The sequence below is a fragment of the Jaculus jaculus genome, chromosome 6, assembly GCF_020740685.1.
Source record: "Jaculus jaculus isolate mJacJac1 chromosome 6, mJacJac1.mat.Y.cur, whole genome shotgun sequence".
In the NCBI taxonomy this organism is placed as follows: domain Eukaryota; kingdom Metazoa; phylum Chordata; class Mammalia; order Rodentia; family Dipodidae; genus Jaculus; species Jaculus jaculus.
The window spans coordinates 8,661,962-8,684,560 of NC_059107.1; the positions used below are offsets into that span (position 1 = coordinate 8,661,962).

General features: G+C 47.8%; 2 protein-coding genes across 5 annotated transcripts in view; one reads left to right on the top strand and one right to left on the bottom strand.

Moving 5' to 3' along the window:
- Fam114a2 (family with sequence similarity 114 member A2) overlaps window positions 1-2,996 on the bottom strand; it is a 33,640-nt gene extending 30,644 nt beyond the window's left edge. The window contains exon 1 of one of the 2 annotated variants that reach the window (XM_045153237.1): window positions 2,946-2,996. The gene's annotated coding sequence lies outside the window, so the exon portion shown is untranslated. The remainder of the gene's footprint in view (window positions 1-2,945) is intronic. The other variant, XM_045153236.1, reaches the window with a different exon arrangement.
- Window positions 2,997-3,081: 85 nt separating this feature from the next.
- Window positions 3,082-20,610, top strand: Mfap3 (microfibril associated protein 3). Of its 3 annotated transcripts, XM_045152007.1 has the most exons (5): window positions 5,953-6,202; window positions 6,574-6,618; window positions 8,733-8,827; window positions 11,985-12,420; window positions 16,345-20,610. In XM_045152007.1, exons 4-5 carry the CDS (start codon window positions 12,102-12,104, stop codon window positions 17,127-17,129), a joined length of 1,104 nt encoding a protein of 367 aa, XP_045007942.1. In that variant the 5' UTR covers window positions 5,953-6,202; window positions 6,574-6,618; window positions 8,733-8,827; window positions 11,985-12,101; the 3' UTR covers window positions 17,130-20,610. The 3 variants fall into 3 exon arrangements, with proteins under 3 accessions (XP_045007943.1, XP_045007942.1, XP_045007944.1); XM_045152008.1 differs by lacking the exons at window positions 5,953-6,202; window positions 6,574-6,618; window positions 8,733-8,827 and adding an exon at window positions 3,082-3,161; XM_045152009.1 differs by lacking the exons at window positions 5,953-6,202; window positions 8,733-8,827.
- The last annotated feature ends 1,989 nt before the right edge of the window (window positions 20,611-22,599 follow it).

Here is a 22,599-nt window from a genome sequence, read left to right on the forward strand (position 1 = left end):
AAAACTACTTGATGTTGGGTGGCGATCAGGCCCTTTTAGATACAGCTGTCCTCTACCAGCCTGATCAGCTTCCAAACTTGCTTCACTCATTTACATTAACCTGGTTAGACTCTGTTCGCATGTGAGGCTGCTTAAAATGATTTGGGGGGCTGGAGAAATGGCTTAGCAATTAAGGCATTTGCCTGTGAAGACTAGGGACCCCAGTTCGATTCCCCAGGGCCCATGTCAGCCAGATGCACAAGGGGGTACATGCAACTGGAGTTCGTTTGCAGTGGCTACAGACCCTGGCATGCCCATTCTCTCTCGTTTTCTCTCCCTCTCTCTTAAATAAATAAAATATTAAAAAAAAAAAAAAGATTTTGGGGCTGGAGAGATGGCTTAGTGGTTAAGCGCTTGCCTGTGAAGCCTAAGGACCCCAGTTCAAGGCTCAACTCCCCAGGACCCACATTAGCCAGATGCACAAGGGGGCGCATGCGTCTGGAGTTCTTTTGCAGTGGCTGGAGGCCCTGGCGTGCCCATTCTCTGTCCCGCTATCTGCCTCTTTCTGTCCCTCTCTGTCTCTCTCAAATAAATAAAAACAAGAATAACAGAAAAAAATTTAAAAAAAAAAACATTTTGGCAGATGAAAATGCCAACAGGGCTGGAGAGATGGATTAGTGGCTAAGGCACTTGCCTGCGAAGCCTAAGGACCCACGTTCAACTCTTCAGAGCCCATGTAAGCCAGATGCACAAAGGTGAGGCAAGTGCAAGGTCGCACATGCCCACTAGGTGAGGCAAGCGACTGGAGTTTGATTGCAGTGGCTGAGCCCCTGGTACAACAATTCTCTCTCAGATTAAAAAATAGAAATAGAGGGCTGGAGAGATGGCTTAGCGGTTAAGCGCTTGCCTGTGAAGCTTAAGGACCCCAGTTCGAGGCTCGGTTCCCCAAGTCCCACGTTAGCCAGATGCACAAGGGGGCGCACGCGTCTGGAGTTCGTTTGCAGAGGCTGGAAGCCCTGGCACGCCCATTCTCTCTCTCTCCCTCTATCTGTCTTTCTCTCTATGTCTGTCGCTCTCAAATAAATAAATAAATAATGAACCAAAAAAAAATTTAAAAAAAATAGAAATAGAAATAGAAATGCCAGCAACCAAGAAAGCTCAGTGATGTGTGACACAGTTGCCTGAAGTTCATACATCAGGGAGCAAGGAGCCTAGACCGTGTGGGATATGACTGCACACAAAGAGAAAAGAAGTCCACATGCGAGTACCAGCTGGCGTACAAACCAACAGTGGAAACCTTTTACGTTCCTACCATGTTAACAAGCTCAGGAGACAGAACAAGGCAATTTGTCTGACTCAGTATAAAGGCTTATATAATTAAGTAACTCCATGGTTCTTGCACAAAGGTCAACGTTTTGGCAGATGGACAGATATGTATTTACAATCTTCTCCTTATGCCCTCTCCAGGTTACAACCTATAGTAAGAGTGTGGTGAACGCAAATATATGTAACTATCGAGTAAATTCACCCAACTTTATTAGAACTTACTCCACAATGTCAAACAACAGATACCCTTAGCTTTTCTTCTGCGTGACACTTAATGAGCACCTAGAAAGTGCCAGGCATTACACCAGAAGACAATCTTTGTGTGGTGACGGCTACTTATTCGGCGTGATCAGAATGGCTACAGCTGGGGGCTGGGGAGATGTCACTGCAGCTAATGGCGCTACCTTGCAAAGCCTGTAGGCGTGGGTTAGGTTCCCCAGTACCCACATAAAGCCAGATGCAAAATGGAATGCAAGCATCTGGCATTCGCTTGCAGTGGCAAGAGATCCTGGCATATTCACAGACCTACACTTGCAGATACCTGAAAAAGTTTTTAAACATGGTTGCACCACCCTGTTCTGAGTCAATTTAGAACTTAAAAAGAGCTGGGATGGAGAGATGACTTAGGGATTAAAGCACTTGCCTGCAAAGCCAAAGGACCCAGGTTCAATTTCCCAGGACCCACCTAAGCCAGATGTACAAGGGGCAGGCACACAAATCTGAGGTTGGTTTGCAGTGGCTGGAGGGCCTGGCATGCCCATTCTCTCTTTCTACCTGCCTATTTCTTTATCTCTCTCAAGTAAATAAAATAAAAATAAGGGCGTGGTAGCTCTTGCCTTTAATCCCACCACTTGGGAGGCCAAGGTAGGAAGATCACTATGAGTTCAAGGCCATCCTGAGAATACAGGGTAAATTCCAGGTCAACCTGATCTAGAATGAGAGACCCTACCTGGAAAAAACAAAAAAATTAGCCTGGTGTGGTGGCGCACGCCTTTAGTCCCAGCACTCGGGAGGCAGAGGCAGGAGGATCACCTTGACTTAGAGGCCAGCCTGGAACTACATAGTGAATTCCAGGTCAGCCCGGACCACAGTGAGACCCTACCTCGGAAAAAATTATTAAATAAATAAATCAAAGCCTAATACATATGTTACACATAATTATGCTATAAATACATATAATCACACAGACTGTAGATTTCATACGCGTGTGCGTGTATCAGGCATATGGGATTGCAATATACTTGATACTTTTCTAAGTTTTCCGGGCATTTTCACCGTCAGTGCGCACCGTCCTCACAAATGCTGGAGAAAAGATCCCAATGACTCCACGACTGGAAAAGTAAATCTGAGGGGATCCCCCGCCCCTTCTGTTAAGGAACACAACCGCAGACAGACGGACAGACAGAGACACACACCACCCAGATGCTGACTCGCGTGCCCCCAAAGCAGCGGGAGTTAGAAGAGCGGCCGACATCCTCGCGGCCGGCGCCGGCGCCGCGCTGCCCCCGGCACCAACGCTCCCCGCCCGGCGGCAAACAAGCGCCCGGGGCCGCCGCGTCCTCCCCGCGCCCGCCCGCGTCCTCCCCGCGCCCGCCTCCCCGGCCCGGGAAGTCCCGGGAGCCCCGCAGCGCCCCCCTCACCACCAACACCGCCGCCGACTCGCCGCGCAGCGCCGCTCCGCCCGCCCCGGAAGTACTCGCTGCAGAGCGCGGGGGGCGGGCTCTCCGGCTCCAGAGCGCTTCCGGGTCGCGCGCCGCGGGGGGCGGGGGAGGAGGCGGAAGGAGCGCGGCTTTGCGCCCGGGCCGTGCGGACTCGGGGGTGGGAGGTGCCGGGCTGCGGGGACCCGGGCGGAGCGGGTGAGTTGGACGTGGAGCGGGCTGGGGAGGGCGCGCCCCTGGGCGGAGGCCGGCTCGGCGTGGGCGAGCGCGGGCGGGACCTGCGGCTGCGGAGGCGGTCCCGCGCCCGCTCCCGGGGGGCCTCCATCCTTGCCAGGCGCGACGTGGGGGCCGGAGGAGACCCTCAAGGAGCCGAGCACGCGGGGTGACCCGAGGCGGTAGCCGAGTGCTTTAAAGATAGGTGGACGGGTCCAAGTGAGGGAGGAAGTGTCCAGCCTTCTGGAGGTCCGAGAAGTGCCTTCCGAGGGGAGAGAGGAGGGAGCCCGCCCGGCTGGGAGCAAGCTTAGCGGAGTCGGCGGGAAGGGGGAGAATAAAGAAAAACGGCCACCGCTGGCTTGGAGCCAAACGTGGTAAGGCAGGGGCCTGAGACTTAGGCAGCAGGACTTGTCAGGCCTGTGGCCAGGAGTTGGACTTCTTCTTTTTGGAACTCAGTGGCAAGTGACTGAAGTTTTCTGAGCCCTGCGGCCGTGCTTTGGTTTGTGACTGTGACGGTGCCCCATGCCCTCACCAGAACCGGGCATCTCTCCTTTGCCCTTGAGTAGTGGGGATGCACGTAACCCAGACCGGCAGCCAGCAGCGCATTCATGACAGCTAACGTGTGGAAGCCGGAGTTGATATTTTTTTGGCATGTGTATGGTGTGTGTGCATGTTTCCATGTGTGTGTGCACACTTGTGTGCACGTAGAGGACAGGGTCTCTCACTCAGTCCAGAACTTGCCCGTTCTAGGAAATCCCATCTCTCCAGTGCTGGAATTACAGGTGACTGCCATGGCCACCCAGCAATTACGTAGGCGTTGGGGATTTGAACTCAGATCATTTCACTCGCATGACAAGCCATCTATGCACTTAGCCATCTTTCCAGCTCCCAGAAGCTTGGATTCTTGACAGTCGGAGAAACTTGGCTTTTTAGGACTCCACATCTTGCACTAGGGATGTAGCTCAGTGGGAGAGCACTTTCCTAGCATGTACAAGTCTTTGGGTTTGATCCCCAGCAGTAACTAATAATTCGTTCATGTAATAGTAGTAAGCTTGTTACATGACAACATAGCCAGCATTTCTGTAAATAATATTTTCCAGCCTTGTACGGTGGTACATATCTGTAATCCCAGCACTAAGGTGACAGAGATTGAGGCAAAGAGGTTGAGCAGGTAGCTAAGCAAAAGGGTACTGCCATGAGTCTTAAGAGTCGTGACTGACCGACCAAAAGAAATTTATCCAAATTAAAGAGGCTAGAATGAGAGTTTCAGTAAGTAAGTTTCCTGAATAATGTGAGAGTGGAATGTTACAGAGAGTAGAATTTTCACAGGAAGATGTCGAGATAGTAGGGGAGGAGGTACACAGAGGGAACAAATAGAACCTGAACTTTAGGGCGAGAAGCTACTGAGAGACAGTAGAGAGTAAGACAGGCATACTTAAGGCCGGGCAGGAAACATGCCAAGACTCGCCTAGAGCACACCAGAGCAACTCCGTGATTGCTATGCGCCTAAAGGCCGTATACTGAGCTGCTTTCACAGTGAACCTGCTTCTCAGCAAGCAGGTTTTGTGTGTGTAGGCACTGTGAGCCCTCCTCTGCCCTCTGAGTCTGCTCCTGGAGAATTGTGGGTGCTAGGCTGGAATTTTAAGATTGTATCATGATTAGTGGAAAAGTCCATGAGAGATGGATGAACATAGTGCATGTAGGCCACATTCCCTTGGGTTGTCCTCTCATGTTCCCTTCTCACCGAGGGCTCTCTTTACTGTGGTCATCATCACTTTGGGGTCATGAATGCACCAGTCAGTCTCTGTGGATGTGGGGGACACTGCCTCAGGATACTCCTGCACCCCCTCTTCTGCAGTGTTCCCTGAGCCTTGGAGCAGGTGTTACAAGTCTACTTTTAGTGTTGAGCTCTCAACAGCCTCAGCTGTTCTGTTTTGGAGTTTTGAGCCTCCGCCGTGTCTGCCATCATCTCCGTGGAGCAGGCTCTCAGCTGTGAGAGCAGCTCAGATTTAGTATGCTGCCGCCTCTGTATGGTTTCAGTGGCCTGAGCAAGTGTGATAGAGGTGGCTTGGCTCTTGGTACAAAGACAGCTGGCTTTTTTTATTTTTTGTCATATTGGTAGGTGTTGTGTCTCCCCAGTATTTGTTGCCATCTGTATAATGCAGATTCTCTAACCAAGAGTGAGGGCAGCATGAATCAAAGCGGATAAACTTAGACATTTAGAGGACTTTTTTTTTTTCGAGGTGCAGTCTCACTCTAGCCCAGGCTGACCTGGAATTCACTCTGTAGTCTCAGGGTGGCCTTGAACTCATGGCGATCCTCCTACCTCTGCCTCCCGAGTGCTGGAATGAAAGGCGTTCGCTACCACACCTGGCTAGAAGACGTTTTAATGGGCATACTCTCTCATTTTAGCCAAAGAACAGTGATAACGCCCTTCTAGAGTGCATGAGATTCCTATCCATAGATTTCTGATTCGGTTTTCAGTACCAGGTATGTGTTTTCTCCCACTGACCAGTTCTCGTGTCCAATCAGAGAGCAGCTGATTACCTCTGTAGCCTGTGTGCACTGTTGCACAGGTGAGCACATCTTGCCTGGCTGGATCCCCAGCTTGTTCATGGTGTTGTTGACCATTGTCCCCATCAGCTCATGAGGGCTAGCCAACAGGATACTGGCTTCCATCTCAGTTCCTGCTTGATTTCTCAGTGTCCTGGGGTTGCAGCCTGGGTCATCTTTAGCAATAGGGTCTCACCATGTAGATCTGGTGGGTGACCAAGTGTTTAGGCATTAAAAAGAAGGGACCGGGGAGATGGGCTCAGTACAGAAAACGCTTGCCATGCAGCTCTGAGTATTTGAGTTTAGGTCCACAGACCCACATAAAATGTGGCTGGCTTCTGTAGTCTGTAAGCAAGGAGGGAAGTGGGCACAGGAGTCTGCTTGAAGCTTGCAGATGGAGACCCAGCCTCAAATGAGGTGGAAGATAGGAACCTGCCTGAAAGGTGTCTCTGACTTGCACACATGCGCACCAAGTGAGTTTTTTTTTTAATTTTTTTTTTTTTACTATTTATTTATTTGCAAGCAGAAAGAGAAGGAGAGAAATGGGCACACTAGAGCCTCTTGTCATTGCAGGCAAACTCCAGATGCATGTGCCACTTTGAACCCAGGGCTGGCAGGCTTTACAAGCAAGTGTACCTTTAATTAATGAGCCATGTTTCCAACCCAAGAAAATAAATTTCAAAGACAATATGGTACCCAGGTGTGATGAAAGGACCTAGGGCAAGAACAGTAGGACTTTGAGTTTGAGGGCAGCCTGGACTGCTCACAGAGGTGGGGAAAAACATTAGGGTGGAGCGATCCTAAATCTAAGCCTGTTTTACTGATGTTTGTCATTTTCTTCCAGTTCCTAGTGAATAAATGATTATGGCAGAGAGGACAAAAATCACAGGTATGACCAATAATCGTAGCGCTAAACCAAACATCTAATATAGGTAAACATAAAAGGTGCTTCTCAGAATACCAGAAAGTATGTTTGATCTGAGCGCACCCAAAGGTGAGATAGTATGAAAAGTATAGGGCTGTTTCCGTTAGAAGCTCTAAGTAAGTGGTCCTGGAATGGTCACTGCTGCGAATAATACTGACTTTTAACAGCCTTCTTTGTTCCTTGCTAAGGGAAAGAGAGAGCCCTTCTCACAGTCAGCTCTTCTGGTGTTCTTGCCGCCAGTATGGAGCGCCGTTTCCTCCGTGTGGGGCAGAGTGGACAAGCTGTAAGTTCAGCCTGCAGCTCAGTAATTACTAATAGTAATTACTAATATTATTAATAGAGCATTGACATCCCAGTATAATTGGAGGGGGGAAAAATCCAGTAGCATCTAGGTGTCCGTGTTTTCCTGTTGTCTTATCCCTGAGCTAATACTGCAGACAGCAGTTTCCTCGGCCGGCTTCTCTTAGAGCCCTAGATCAGAAGTCAGCCCCAGTACTTCCTTTTTTGAGCATGTTGAGAACTGGGTACAAATGGCAGGAGCAACAGCAGTCAGTCTGTTGGGGGGTGACAGCCGTAGGCTCTTTCATTTCTGTCTGCTAAAATCACAGTCAGTGATCAGAATGATTTTGCCAGGGCGAAGTCCTGAACATTTCTGCTTTGTTGTGATCCTGACACACCCGAAATTGTATGTGCCTGGAGCCTGAAAAAAGAACAGGTTTTGCTGGAGTGTCATGCTCAACTCTTCTCAGTATGCTGAGGAGAGACGATATAAAATTCAATCCAAGCAGAGTGCAGCCCTTTTTAAATATTTATGGAATGGTGGCACTTGGTGTCCACTTTTGAACTCTGTCCAGCCTCAAATGTCCACCGCTACATCGAGCATAGCAGGCGTGGTATTCTAGCAAGACCCACACCTGAAAGTGTGTGTCACTTCTAACGCTCCCCAGTTCCTCCTCTCTCTGGCTTCCCAGGGTTTCTCAGTCCATATTGTATGTACTTAGCTCTTTCTGTCCCACCCTCTAAGCTAGTTTATGAGTTCCCGGTTGTCTGGGACAGTACCTAACCCCCGTGCATGGGACTGAGCAAAAGAACCACCTCCCGTTGGCCACGGGGCAGGTTGCTTGCCACACCAAGTGCGAGGAGGGTGGTTGGGGACGGACCTGGTGGCCATGGCTCAGGGTCCGTTCCTTTGCGGACCTCAGGCTTCTGTCTAGCCACTGCCCTGTTCTCCTCGTTCGCGTGTTCGGCTTGGGTCTTTGTGGTTTTAATTTCAAATAAAATTATAAAATTGAACAGAGATGACTATTTCTTATTTTGAAGAAATTACTCCAGGTCAGCCTGGGCTAGAGCAAGACCCTACCTCAAAAAAATTTTAAAAGTCACTGGAGCCAAGAAGTTGACAGCTGTCAAGAACCAGAACAGCACATGTGGGCCTTGCTCTCCTCTTCCTCCCTCCTTCCCTTTTCCCCCACTTCTCCGCCCTTCTGCCCTGTCCCTCAGCTTCCCCTTGTCCAGCAGCCCCCTGGGCGCCTTCTCTTCCTCAAGTGGCCTTAAACCACAGATGTTTCCATCCTGAGTTCCAAGAACAGAGCTGTTGCCGAGCTTGGTTAACTAAGGGATTGACTTCCTCCTGGACACCAGCAGAGGGAGACAGGGCTTGAGAAAGTAGCTCAGGCTGATCTCAAGGAACGTTGTATGTCACACGTACGGAACGCGGGTAATGTCACACACAATGCCTGTTTGACCCATATTATTGCAAAATACTGGTCTACAGGAAGAAAATGAGAAACATGTTGTTTTGTGTTAAAATTTAAAATTGCATAAAGACGCCCCCACAGGCACGCAAGGTTGTTAAATAGTGATGTGTGTTCTGTATGCTTGTGCGTTGTAATGGTGTGACCTCAGCTATGAGTTTTAGCACAAGTGAACTCAGCTGTGAGTTTTAGCACAAGTGAAAGCCTTAAACACGAATGATTCAGTCAGCGATGGCTGTTGCCCAGTTGAGTTTCATTTATACTCCTTCAGAGTTCTCACACTCTTTTCTTTTTTCTTTTTTCTTTTTTTTTTTTTGGAAGTAGCATTTCACTGTACCTCAGACTGACCTGGAATTCACTATGTAGTCTCAGGATGGCCTCGAACTTACAGCGATCAGAGTCCCCACTCTCTTGTGAGAGTAAGTAGTGTTGTTTTTTTCCTACTGTAAAGGTAAGGGGCAAGGTACAAGGACTGAGTCATTTGTAAAAAGCTATAGGGCTGCTTAGAGTCAAAGCCTGAATTCTAGTGAGTCTGAGTCAGCACTCTTACCTTCATGCCCCGACTTTATCAGATGACGGGCACTCCCGAGGAAGCTACTTCTGGAATGTACGGTGCTGGGTGAGTTCTTGTCTGCAGGAAGCTAGTGCACCATTGGGCAGGCTTGTCGATGGGATTGAGGAAACTGGTAATGGACCCTAGCTGATAATCCAAGGATCCCTGCCACAGAACTACCTAGGTTGCTAATTAAAAGCCATGAATTAATTCTAAGGCCAACTCCCAGTAGGTTCTTACCAGACCTGGCTGGGGTGGGGCTTTCTAGATAATGTTGATACTCAGTTAGGTTTGGAATCCCTGCATTTGTGATTGTTTAGTCCCATATCTTTTTATTTCAGAGGATCTAAGTATTGCTTTAAAAAGTCTGAATCACAGGATTCTTGTTAGTTAACATTGTTCAGTTTCTAAAGATCCATCACAGACCTTAACAAAATTGAAATGCTCTCCATTATTTATCAAACATGTGCTAGTTACAACAAAAAATGTACCACAGCCAGCGTTGAGAGGACAGACTGCTCAGGGCTCAGCATTCAGAGGACAGACTGCCTAGGGCTCAGTGTTGAGAGGACAGACTGCTCAGGGCTCAGCATTGAGAGGACAGACTGCCTAGGGCTCAGTGTTGAGAGGACAAACTGCTCAGGGCTCAGCGTTGAGAGGCCGACTGCCCAGCAGTAGAGAGCTGCTTGGCAAGAGCCTGAGTGGTGGAGGTGACCAGCACTACAGTGAGGAGGAGGCCGCCCTCTTGTGTGCAGGTGGGCAGTGGTTCCCTGTGGAAGGAGAAGCCAGGCCTTGGCAAGAGAGCCGCAGCTGTATGAAAAAGGGGTTCCATGCGGCAGTTAGGCGGTGCCAAGCCTCTGTTCCTTGTTTTGTGGTGCTAGGGCCAGTTCTAGGCCTGTGCTTGTCAGGCAAATGCCCTCCTTGCCTGGAGTCTTCTGAGAGGAGGACACTGCTACCCGACAGCCCGCAGAGACCATTCACTGCCCGATGCTGTGCATGTGGGAGCAGGAGCCGTATCCTGCACTAACTCTTGCTGGGAGGGAACATGGCTAGAGAAGAGCCGCCCCTCTCCTGAACCGCGCAGTTCGTTAACCTTTTCAGTCCTTGCCCTTGGACAAATGCCTCCTTTACTTACCTCAGTCCCTGCGATGTCCACAGTTCATGTCTGATTTCACACTGGAGTCGAGACTAGACCTAGTCTCTTCCCTCCAGAGTCCAGACTCAGCCCATGTCCTCTGGCCGCCTGAACTTGGTTTCGAGGCATGGTTGCCACCACTGCCACCTGTGGCTCTTTCCTATATGCACGCTGCTACGGCCTGCTGCTTCTGCTGCTCGTTGCCGTCCCCCACCCTCTGCCTGCAGCACTTGCGTCCATTCGGAGTCCATTCATCCTCCGGTCGGCTGCCCACCCCTTGCCCCGGGGGCTCTGCAGTGAGACCAGCTCCTCGGCAGGCTCCTCGCGCGGCAGCCTGTGTTTCCCCTGAGGCAGACTGCGCGTACTATAGATGTGCTCAGTTGTCTGGCATCGGCCAGGCTGAGATCTGTGAAGGCAGAGGTGGCGGGGCGTGTGCTCAGTAGACGCCGAGTGGATGACGCCGTGAACCTCCCTTCCAAGCTCGGTGCTGGGGAGGCAGGGAGGACGGCGATGCCAGCAACGAAACAAGGGGTGGGGGAGAGCTGCGCAGCGCTGCTCGGTTTGGCTTTGTTCTCCCGCAGTGGTGACCTGCCCAGAGCCCCGCCGAAGCGGCTGCCGGTGCCTCTGGTCAGGGGTTCTCTTCTGCCGCTATGTAGGGTCTTAAGACATGTGTGCCGAAAGCATCAGGAGGACCAAAGCCCAGAGTTTTAGTTTGTCCTTAAATTTTAAAGTTGTAGAAGATATTTATTGTCGTCATTCTGCCGTCCTCTCAGGGCTAATGAAAATTATTAAGTGACTTTTGGAACTTCTCATAATTCAGACCGTGAGGAGTGGAACCACAGAACACAGATTCCCCGCGCTGTGTGCTCTGTGACCTATGGCCTCGTGCGGGCCCAGAGAGAAGCAGATGTCACTGCCAGAGCTAGTTAGCTTGGGCCTCTACAAGAAATGAAGCCAAGCATTCAGCCCATATTTTATAGAAATGTAAATTAATTTTTTTTTGAGAGCCAGTAATTTAAAGTGGAAATCAGGTTAGCAGGAAGATAATCATAAGCCTTAGACTCAGATTAGGTTTTTATTTTATGATATGTTCTTCCTTTACATTTGTCTGATCGTACTTCTGGGTAGTTTTGTATTTGCACTTCTATCCACTACACACTTAAGATGTCAGCTTTACTAGACTTCAGGCTATGAATGAAGTTGGTTTTCTTGATTTCTATCTCTCAATTTTAAAGAAACTACTAACAGAAAGTTCTTCAGGCTAACATTTTTACCTGAAAGGAAGGTTGAGTATAGCCTTGAAAGTCTATCTCTGGTCATGCAGTTTGTGCATTTTTTTCTGATACAAAGAAAAGATTCCACCTCAATTGGTCCTGTGTCATCTATGTTTAATATATATATGTGGGATCACACAGACTCTGGTCTTCATGATTATGACTGTGGTACACCAGTTGTTCAAGCAACAGGGGGCAGTGGTGCAGGTTAACTGAAGAGTGCTTTGCTAGCTTAGCCTTTCGTGGCTTCCTCTTGTATAGAATATCTGTCATTGAGAAATGCAGTCCAAGCCTTTGTTCCAGAACCAAGGCATTCTTGGAGATGAGCTCCATCCGGGCCTCCCTGACTGTGGGACAGCCGCCGCTCGGAGACGATGGAGGCACTGCTTCCATGGCTATGCGGCTGGTGGCAGAGCTCAAGCCACCTCAAGGCCTGCCCATCCAGTTCGGGGTTTTCTCCGCCACATCTGTGGGAGCTTAGTTTGGGGTATTCTCTAATCCCTCCCTGATGCCAGTAGTATTACTTGAATCAGCTTCATACCTATTCGTTTCTAGAACAGACAGTCTCGCCCCGTTATGAGCATCGGTTAACATCATATTTGGCTTTCTTTCAGGTTCTTCATGCTCATCTTCTTAATCTTGAAGACCTCAAAATATACCTGGATGTACCTTTTTGGGAAAACGTCTGTACCAAGCAATAAGTCACCCACTGCACTCTTGTTACAACATAAATGTTTTTGAGTTTTCTAAGCCTAAACGTTTTCCTTCACTTTCCCATGAAGCCCCCTCGCTGCTGCCTCTTCACAGCAGTGTTTGTTATGGGGACAGCTGCTCTGGCCTCGGGAGATGGGCCCCCACTGGGAGCAAACCATAGTTCCTACAACACATCTTTTCTCCCTGGCTTTGGACTTTTAGCAGGTTCCCACACAGGTGATGATGTCATCATAGCCAAAGAGGGAGCTAGCGTTTCACTTGAATGTCCTCTTACAGTCGGTCACCACGAAGACATCCATTGGTACAACTCCAAAGGACAAGAACTGGATGGCAGAGGTAACTGTGCCAGGGCTAATTAAAGATTATTCATTCCCATTTGTTCTTTGGGTTTTTGTGACATATTACAGAAGAAGTCTAAAGGTGACGTACCAAGTTGAATAGCTTTAAAACCTTTCAAAAGGGGCTAAGGGCCCAGCTCAGTGGTAAAGCACTTCCTAGCATGCTAAGGCCCTGATTCAGTGCTGATCCCAGCACTGAGGAAGAAAAAAAAAGCCTTTTTGAATGTCATACCTCTCAAAAAGAACAAAGTAACTGTAGGGCTGGCTGGGGAGATAAAGCAATTCGTAAAGTGTTTGCCTGTGTTGCAGTCAGGTTCACATTGCTGGTAGAAATCACCCAGCCAAGAGCAGCTTGTGGGAAAAAAGAAGTTTATTTTGGCTTATAGGCTTGAGGGGGAAGTTCCACGATGGCAGGGTAAATGACGACATCAGCAGATGAACATCACCCCCTGGCCAACATAAGGTGGACAATGGCAACAGGAGTGTCAAACACTGGCATGGGGAAACTGGCTCTAACACCCATAAGCCCACCCCCAACAATACACTGCCTCCAGGAGGCATTAATTCCCAAACCTCCATCAGCTGGGAACCTAGCATTCAGAATACCTAAGTTTATGGGGGACACCTGAATCAAACCATCACACCTTGCAAGCATGGGTACCTAAATTTAGATCATCAGAGCCTACGTAAAAATGACGGATGTGGGCAACGCACCTATAATTTCAGTGCTGGGAGACAGAAACCCCGGGCTTGCTGGCCGGCCAGGTGAGCCTAATTGGTGCGTTTCAGTCCAATAAGAGATGCTGTCTCAAAGGAAATAAATGGCCCTGAGGAAGAGGTGAGGCTATTCTCTGGTCTCCACATGCATGTCCACACTGCACACTTGGAAACAGGAATTTTTCTTATATTTTAGCCTTAAAAATTACACTGATAATTCAACCTCAGTGTACTTTTTGGTAGGTTTTAATTTCATTCTTCTATTTGTGGATCTATGACCACACCTCTTAATCCAGGCTACTGGCTTTTCTTTTTCCTTTTTTTTTTTTTTGTTGTTGTTGTTGTTTTTCAAGATAGGGTCTCACTCTAGCCCAGGCTGACCTGGAATTCACTATGGAGTCTCAGGGTGGCCTCGAACTCATGGCAATCCTACCTCTGCTTCTCAAGTGCTGGGATTAAAGGTGTGCACCACCACGCCCAGCTCCCTAGGCGACTTAATTTCTTAACCAATTCTGTTAAAAAGAACTTTGCAATGATTATTTGAATTATCAAGTACCTCAAAAGGAAATTACCGGGCTGGAGAGATGGCTTAGCAGTTAAGCGCTTGCCTGTGAAGCCTAAGGACCCCGGTTCGAGGCTCGGTTCCCCAGGTCCCACGTTAGCCAGATGCACAAGGGATCTGGAGTTCGTTTGCAGAGGCTAGAAGCCCTGGCGCACCCATTCTCTCTCTCTCCCTCTATCTGTCTTTCTCTCTGTGTCTGTCACTCTCAAATAAATAAATAAATAAATAAAAAAGGAAATTACCATGAAAAGCTAAAAACTTGGAGATTAAGTTAGGGGATTCCCATAAGAGGAATTTTCAGAAAAGGCCACTTTACAAATATGAAAAATAATGAATACTGACTATTCCTGTTAGAATAGTCAACCGAAGGAGACAGGTGGTACCTGCTTCTAAAGTACATCTGTGCTACGGACTGGGGATGTAGCTCAGTGATGGTGTTTGCCTAGCATGTGTGAGGCCGTGTGTGTGTGTGGGGGTGGGGGCCCTGGGTTTGATCTCCAATACAAGTATGTACATACATATACATGTATCTGTGTAAAAGGTTATATATGTGGCATTATACACACACACACACATGCTAGGCAAACACCATCACTGAGCTACATCCCCAGTCCATAGCACAGATGTACTTTAGAAGCAGGTACCACCTGTCTCCTTCGGTTGACTATTCTAACAGGAATAGTCAGTATTCATTATTTTTCATATTTGTAAAGTGGCCTTTTCTGAAAATTCCTCATGGGAATTGTATATATCTAATAAACAATAAACATGTGAACCTTCTGCAGACCAAATACTAACTGTGGGACTGAAGAGGTTGAATTGATATAATGGGATATTTTTAATCAGCTTATTAAAATACAGTCTTCAATCAGACTTAAGAGGTGGTCAACATATGCATTTTGAACATATTTTCAGTCCCCTGAAGAAGACTTCTATCTCCTCTAGGCCCTAGAACATTCTGAACAAACACATCCGAGATTTGAATTATTCAATGTGATCACTATAGGCTAGCTGCATAAACAAAGCATTAGATTCAGGCACATCCGGCCCAGTGGAATGTCGGTTTCATTTTCCCATTTTCCCTTTGCTTTGAAAACCCCTGACATCTATCACTGGTGCTCTCAGCAGCAGCTCTGGGAAATTGTATTAAGTTTTATGAATCTCGAGTGGGAGAGGTTTAAAGAGCACGTCAGTCCAGTCTTAAGGTTCATAAATCCTGAGCTGTTATCAGCAAGTGAGCTAGCGTTTAGATTGTGGTTACAGTGCAGTGGTTGATTAATGGAGTCTGTGTAGTTCATCGTGGCTGGGATTTAAAGAGTGTCCTATCCATAGATCCAAGCTCATGGGCAGACACTTAGGAGATAACAACTGTGTTCACAGCCACATGTCTTCTGGGATTTCTGCATTGGTGAAGCAATGGCTCCTAGAGATAATTGACTATAGACCCTGGGTTAGTTCTGGTGATTAGCAAGATGGGCTTACGAGTGTTCAGGCCCCTGCAATGATGCAGAACCATTAGAATCTTGAGGAAAGTGGCCCGAAGATTAGGTACCAGCCTTCCCTGGGAAACTACCTCTAGTCATTGGGGTGTACACCCACTCCCCAAGTTAGTCTGTTGTCCCATATTTCAGTGGTCTTCATGGCTAAGCACAGAGTTTTCTTGGATGTTACCATGAGATCACAGAGGCAGAGCACACTGTGGAAGGATGCCGCGTCACCAGTGCTTTGTCGTCTCACACTTGGTACTTTGTGTGCATGGTCTGTGAATGTAGATGTCCTCATGTGTGGGAGAGGGGCAGTGTGTCAGGTTTAAAGCTGGAGTTAAGGTGTTTTAAGGATAACTTGATTCTCTTTGCCAAGCGATTCATTGACCCTGACTTGAGATATATCTTTTGGCCTGTGCTTCAGTTACTCTTGCCAGAAAATCAAGATATCATCAGCAAAGCTTTTGAATCAAAACAAATGAGTGTTTGCAAGGCATGCTCGGTTAGGCAGTTAGTGATCAAACACATGCACTCCATTGCTAAGTGCTTTCTTGAAAAAGAACTTTGTCTTGTGAGATGACTCATTAGTTAGTGCATAGCCCATCACCCAATATATAACCATCCCTCACTTTATGTTTCTAACATATTTCCTTCTTGTTTATCAAAATGTATATGTAGCCATTATAGTATAAACCAGCATGCTTATGTATAAACTTCTTTAAAAGATTAGTCATTTATGCCAGGCATGGTGGCGCATGCTTTAATCCTAGCACTCAGGAGCCAGTGGTAGGAGGATCGCTGTGAGTTCGAGGCCACCCTGAGACTACATAGTGAATTCCAGATCAGCCTGGGCTAGAGTGAGACCCTACCTTTAAAAAAAAACAAACAAAGATTCGTCATTTAGTAGTATTTATACTTGTCTTCCTGAGAGACTGAAAAGGAAATGGTGGTAATTCTTAGTCTCAGAAAGAAAGATCTTAATTGTTTTAAGTTTCAGGCTTTTCCAGTCGTGGCTCTAGACACAGCCATCTGCCCTTTTTCACATGATTTAAACAAACAGTAGCTCTTAACAGATGAGGAGTAGAATGTTGAAGCAGTTACCTGTTTAATAATATTTCTTATGGTGTAACTTATTTTAATTCTTTTTCATATTTATCAGGTGGAAAATGGCTGATTGCCTACAACTTCCTAAATATCACCGACATAGCCTTTGATGACCGAGGCCTTTATACCTGTGTCGTCACGTCTCCAACTCGTGCCTCCTACTCCGTCACCCTCCGTGTGATCTTCACCTCGGGAGACATGAGCATCTACTATGTGGTGGTGTGCCTGATTGCTTTCACAATCACGCTCATCTTGAATGTCACCCGCCTGTGCCTGATGAGCACCCATCTTCGCAAGACCGAGAAGGCCATCAACGAGTTCTTCAGAACCGAAGGTGCCGAGAAACTGCAGAAGGCCTTTGAGATTGCGAAACGCATCCCCATCATCACCTCAGCCAAGACCCTGGAGCTCGCCAAAGTCACGCAGTTCAAGACCATGGAGTTTGCGCGCTACATTGAGGAGCTGGCCCGGAGCGTGCCCCTCCCGCCCCTCATCCTGAACTGCCGGGCCTTCGTGGAGGAAATGTTTGAAGCCGTGCGAGTGGACGACCCCGACGACGTGGGCGAGAGGGTGAAGGAGCGGCCCGCCCTGGGTGCTCAAGGCGGCATCTATGTGATTAACCCCGAGCTGGGCCGCAGCAGCTCCCCAGGGGGAGATTCAGACGACGGCTCTCTGAGTGAGCAGGGCCAGGAGATAGCAGTCCAGGTGTCTGTCCACCTGCAGTCAGAGACCAAAAGCATCGGGGCCGACTCTCAAGACAGCAGCCATTGCAGCCCGCCCGGCGACCCCGACCCTGCCCAGCGCGGCTGTCACCACAAGGAGGGGCCGTGTGAGGACTGAGGGGCGCCACCGCCGGCTCGCCCAGAAACACTCAGGAAAAGAGCTTGTCTCCTGGAGGAAATACTGCTTTTACCAAATGGTGACTGGAGTTTTCCTTTTAATCTTAAGCACATCCGAACGTGAATTGCCAAAATCTTTATGAAAAAGGCAACTTTTCCCCCAATATTTGTGTCCTTTTCCTTGAGTTCAGCAAAGCGGAGCATGGTAAGGTTCGGATTGAAAGCAGCTCGAGTGCCAAACAGTGGGAGACACTCATGCTGAGACCCGAGAGTGTCAGCGGTGATGTGGGGGATCTGGATTGTGGCACCAAAAGTGGATTCTTGCTCTAAACCCCCAGCTTGTCATACTTGAAAGCAAACCTTCCCCCAGACTTCCCGCCCTCACTTTGGCAAGTGTCCGCTGTCTCGGCGCTGACGCTGTGGGGCCGTCTGATGCTCTGCCCTGGGGGCGTACAGTTACAGTCCTCAGGGTCCACACGCTGTTACACAGAAATCGGGGAGCAGATGGCACATTGGAAAACTATTGTCTGAGTAAATTGGTCCATCTTGGGAGTAAATCATGTCTTTTTAATTTACTGAGACATTATTGAAGTCATTGAGGCTGGCGGTGACCTCCCACCTGATCTCCCCAAGTGAGCAGTCTGTCCCTAAAGAAGAGGGTCTTGAGTGCTGTTCGGCTAAGAGGATGTCAGAGTGTCTGTCTCTAGAAAATTATGTTTTCCAGGCTGCTGCTTTTTAAAAGTACGGAGCGCACAGGCGGGCTGTGGTTGGGGCCTCGCTCTGGAGACCGTCTAGAACCGCACATTCCTCTGCAGGCCGCAGTCAGCACTCTCCCTCTGCGGTCTTAAATATGGTGCTAAAGCTTGCATGCCTCCTTAGCTTGCTTGTCTCTCTGATGTGTCATCATTGATGTTTTTATTTTCGTGTGTTTCCGGTGCATAATTTTGAGCCAGGACTTCTTTGGAGGCCGTTCTGAGAAGCACTTTCCTGAAAGTGGCTGGGATCATTGTGTTTGGTGTGTTCGTGTATTCAAACGCTCACAGATAATGTAGTCATAAAGAAAGGGGACCATGCTGGCTGGTGCCGCCTGATTTACGTGTGTATCATAAACCCCGTGCTCGCTGAGATCAGTACGGCGGAGCTGTGAATACTCTTCAGCTACAGGAAGCTTGATGCCATGTAATTTCAAACGTTGGCAGTGCAACTCCACCCGATGCTTCACATTTCTTCATTTGGTTTCTGGTTATTGAAGCATTACTTGAACTAGAGAGCCTGAGGGAAATGTTCATAGGAGCTTTATCTCGATTTTAATTGAAGATTTCAAGCAGAGGAAGATAGGGGATTCAAAGTGTAAGCAGTAGACTCATGCCTTGCCTTGTCCAGGCCTATCAGAAGTAATGCGTCTGCCCTGGACAGCATGAATGAAGCAGTGCGCTGGTGGTTTGGGTTTTTTGTTTTTTTGTTTTTTTTTTTTTTTGATGGCATATGGATGAGAGGATAATGATGCCTTTTCTGTCTCCGGTTGTTTCCATGGAAACCTCCGCAGCCAAACAAAAGCTACTAATCATTTAGCCAAAGCTTGCCTTGGCTCATAGACATGGATTTCTTAAGGAAAACTGTTTTCATACATTGGGCTGTAGGAACAAAGGCTCGTGCACACATCCGAGATTGTAGAACATGTTTTCCCTTCCTCTGGTGAGTAGCACTCAGTCCTCAGATAGGAGCCCCATCTCTTCCCTAATGTGACACATTTGGAATCATACCTTACAGTGGAGTTTGTCACGATAAAGGCAGTGGTTTTGCCCCACATGTTCTCAGAGGAACTTTAGTGTTTGAAGCTCTCAGACATGTTTAATGACCAGAGTCCCAGGAAATAGTACTTTGCAAAAACAGGAAAAATGTGTGTGTGTGTGTGTGTGTGAGAAACACTTGTATAAGCTTTCACAGTTTCGTGGCAAGGAAGAGATGGTAGCAGGAGCCAGCAGCCAGCTCATCACATTGGCAGGCAGAAGGAAAGCTGGCATTAAGTGAGTTGGACTATCAAATCTCAAAGCCCACCCCCAGTGACCTACTTCTCCAGCAAGGCTCTGCCTCCCAAAGGGTCCATAACCTTTCCAAGCAGCACCAACAGCGAGGGGCCAAGTGTTAAAACACCTGAGCCTACAGGGGACATTTTACATTCACATCACAACGCCTAGTATGTACAAGACCCTGGCCAGGGTACCTGATTTGCTTTACATCCCAAAGGATCTGGTGCAGAGTCAGTCAGTCAAAACTCAATAGGAGTTGGTGTTAGTAATGCTAGTTTTCAAGAAGAGAAAACCTCAAATATTTTCCATAGTCAGTTATTCCATACGTAATGAATAGTCCCATCTGTTTATAAACTTCTTTTAAACTTAAACTAGAATCTAAGTCTGTAGACACTGGTGTAGTTCTCATTTTATCTTGCTGAATTGTGTAGTTAATAAAAAAAAATGCCTTTGTGCCACAAAATGTTTCTAAAATAGTGCTTTCATCATATTTGTAAATTTGTATTGTCATCTAATGAACCTTATTTTCCTTACAGAATTAAGTAGTACCTTTGTGAGATAAGTTTCCCAGAAGGTGGCATTTAAATATCTTAGTAGATTCCTCATAGAGACGCGTCCCTGGAATCAATGCCCTGCTTGTGTTTAAAGGCAGGTCAGAAACTGGCCTCAAGTTTGCATCTGTTATTATGACTTTATGCTTGTCTGTCTGCTTTTGAGATAGGGTCTGGCTATATACATACATACATATATATAGTCCACCCTAGCTTTGAACTCCTGATCCTTCAGCCCCAGCCTCCTGAATGATAGCAAGAATTACAGGTGTGCATCACCATGCCTGCTTTAAACCTCTTCCCCCACCCCTCGTCTTCTCTTCTTCAAGGTAGGGGCTCACTATGTAGACCAAACCAACCTTGGACTTAAGGTGTTGTACACCACCACGCCTGGCTTTAAGACTTATGGAGTCAGACCCAGTGAACATGTGCATTTCCTGCCCACGGCAGTGACGTAAACAAATGCCTTCCGGATGGTTGGCCTGGGCTGGAGGCGAGAAGGCTCCTGCTTTCCTCACCACGTGTGTTTTAAGGTCAAGGCACTTCCTGCATGGCCTTTCCCTTAGTCCCCCGAGCTCCGGGAGCCCTGTCCAGTGCACTCTGCACCCTTCATGTGGTTCTCCCCGGGTCAGACTTGACTGCGTCCTGCTGGCTCAGAAGCAATGTGCGCTTATTGTCCAGAGCCCAGCTTATCGTAGACGCTGGTCTTGTCTCCAGGGACACCAGCAGTTGTAACTCATATGTATTGTGTTTCCGATCTCCTCACCTACGCCGGGAGGCTCAGACAGAAGCTGCCAGGTTCTCAAGAGCACATTTCACAAAAGGAAACGAGTGTCATTTGTGTGATTCACATCATGTGCAATAGTTATCATTTTAATAAACAACCTACATTGTAACATCACTTTTAAAGGAAAAAGTCGTACTTAAGTGCACTATTATTAAATGTGGCGTTCATTTTATTTGTCGGCGATCTACAGAGCATTTCACTGTCACGTGTGGTGGAATTTGATGTCAATGTTAAGCAGTAACTTTGGATTCAGTGTGTATGGGATTCCACCATGGCTACCTTGAACAGAACAAGTATTTTCTGATATATGTGTTTGGTGTCATGAGCCTTATGGAATACGTAACCTGTCCACAATCCTGCAGGTAACAGACCATTGCCCCTGGCCCAACACTTCAACTTTCTTCTGAAATAAAGCATGCTGGCAAAGGCTTGGAAATGGGAGGGGTGTGTGTGTGTGTGTGTGTGTGTGTGTGTGTGTGTGTGTGTGTGTGTGTTTGAAGAACATGTTAGAGTGCAAAGTCTGTGAGCTATAGCAGCCAGAAGAAGCAGGTATGCAGTGCTTAGGTATGAATGTCGGTGACAGGAACAATCAAGGAAGTCAGAGGTTGGTGGGAGGTAAAACTTGTTACTTAAAGATTCTCACTGGCGAGAGATCACAGGATGCCAAGTCCTAATGCCACTGTTAGCCTCACACTAAATGTGGCATCCTGACACAACCACTGTCTACAGTCATGGATGAGGGCAACAGAAGACGGAACCTGATGTCAATGATTTCATAGAGAAGTGAATTTGAATTCAGTGTAGAATTCCACCATACACTTCGACATAATGTCTTCTCCTCTCCAAGCTTGTGAAGCTGATAAAACCTATGTGATAGAAGTCGCATGAAGATTAGTCATACCAACACGTAAGAAAACCATCATGTGCCATTCTGCACAAGGAGCATATGGTAATATCACAGTCAGAGTGTGGGCTCTGTTAGCCATGTCCGGCTAACACATGCTGTCAACGAAACATTCATCTCAGAATTGCATTTGGCCATCACTTGTCTCCCATATGTGGCTCAAACAGCAGACAAGAAAGGGGTTTTGCTGGGACATCACTGGTTTATCTTAGCCTGTGTGATCTCTTAACAAGTCCTCACTGACCACCTGTCCAATACTGAATGCTCTTCCGTAAGCTGGAGACTCATAGGGATGGTGACACAGTGTTTTTTTGTTTGTTGAGGCAGGGTCTCGCTCTAGCCTAGGCTGACCTGGGATTCACTGTGTAGTCTCAGGGTGACCTCGAACTCATGGTGATCCTCCTACCTCTGCCTCCCGAGTGCTGGGATTAAAGGCATGAACCACCACGCTCAGCTGTTTTCTGTTTTGTTTTTGAGACAGGATCTCTGGTCCAAGCTGGCCTCAAACACACTTTGTAGCTGAGAATGGCCTTGAACTCCTCATCTGCCTCCACCTCAAGTGCCCAGATCGCAGGCACGTTCCACTGCAGACTTACATGTTCTGACCTGCATCCTCGGGGTGCATCTGTAATCGGGGAGCCTTGTGCTGAGTACCAAGTGGTGAACCAGATGCCACAAGGTGGGCCTGGTCACTTCAGAAGCAAGAACAACAAGGCAGAATGGAAGGAGGGGACCGGGTGGGACAGGAGAGGGGAGAGGCAGGGAAGAGGGGATCCAGGGATGTGGGTGGATTTCCAAGTCGAGGCTGTTCCCAGAAGTGAAATAAGTAATGTGGAAAGGGAGTTTCAGACCTTTCAAGAAGGGAATTGGGTCCTCTAGCCATACTGTTGGTATTTTACTTAAGTCCTCTGCCTGTGTAAGAATCATGCCCATTTTCTTTGAGGAATTAAACTCCTTCAGAGCCCCTTAAATTCTAATCATGTTCTTGAGTTTTCATGTTTCACTAGAGTCTATTGATTAGGCGATATATATATATATATATACACACACACACACATGTAAATGCGCATATGTCACCCCATCTGCCTGGAGGAGTGCGGGCACTGCCAGCCTGCTGCGGATTCTCCCAGTCAGGGGCACTGCTCTGTCCCCCACTCAGCTGGGCAGTGGCAGGAGGGACTCAAGTATCCACAGTGCTG

Coding starts and splice junctions, on each gene's coding strand:
- Mfap3 (XM_045152008.1), top strand. CDS start 12,102: ATGTTTTTGAGTTTTCTAAGCCTAAACGTTTTCCTTCACTTTCCCATG. Junction 12,421..16,344: donor ACAAGAACTGGATGGCAGAG/GTAACTGTGCCA, acceptor CATATTTATCAG/GTGGAAAATGGCTGATTGCC.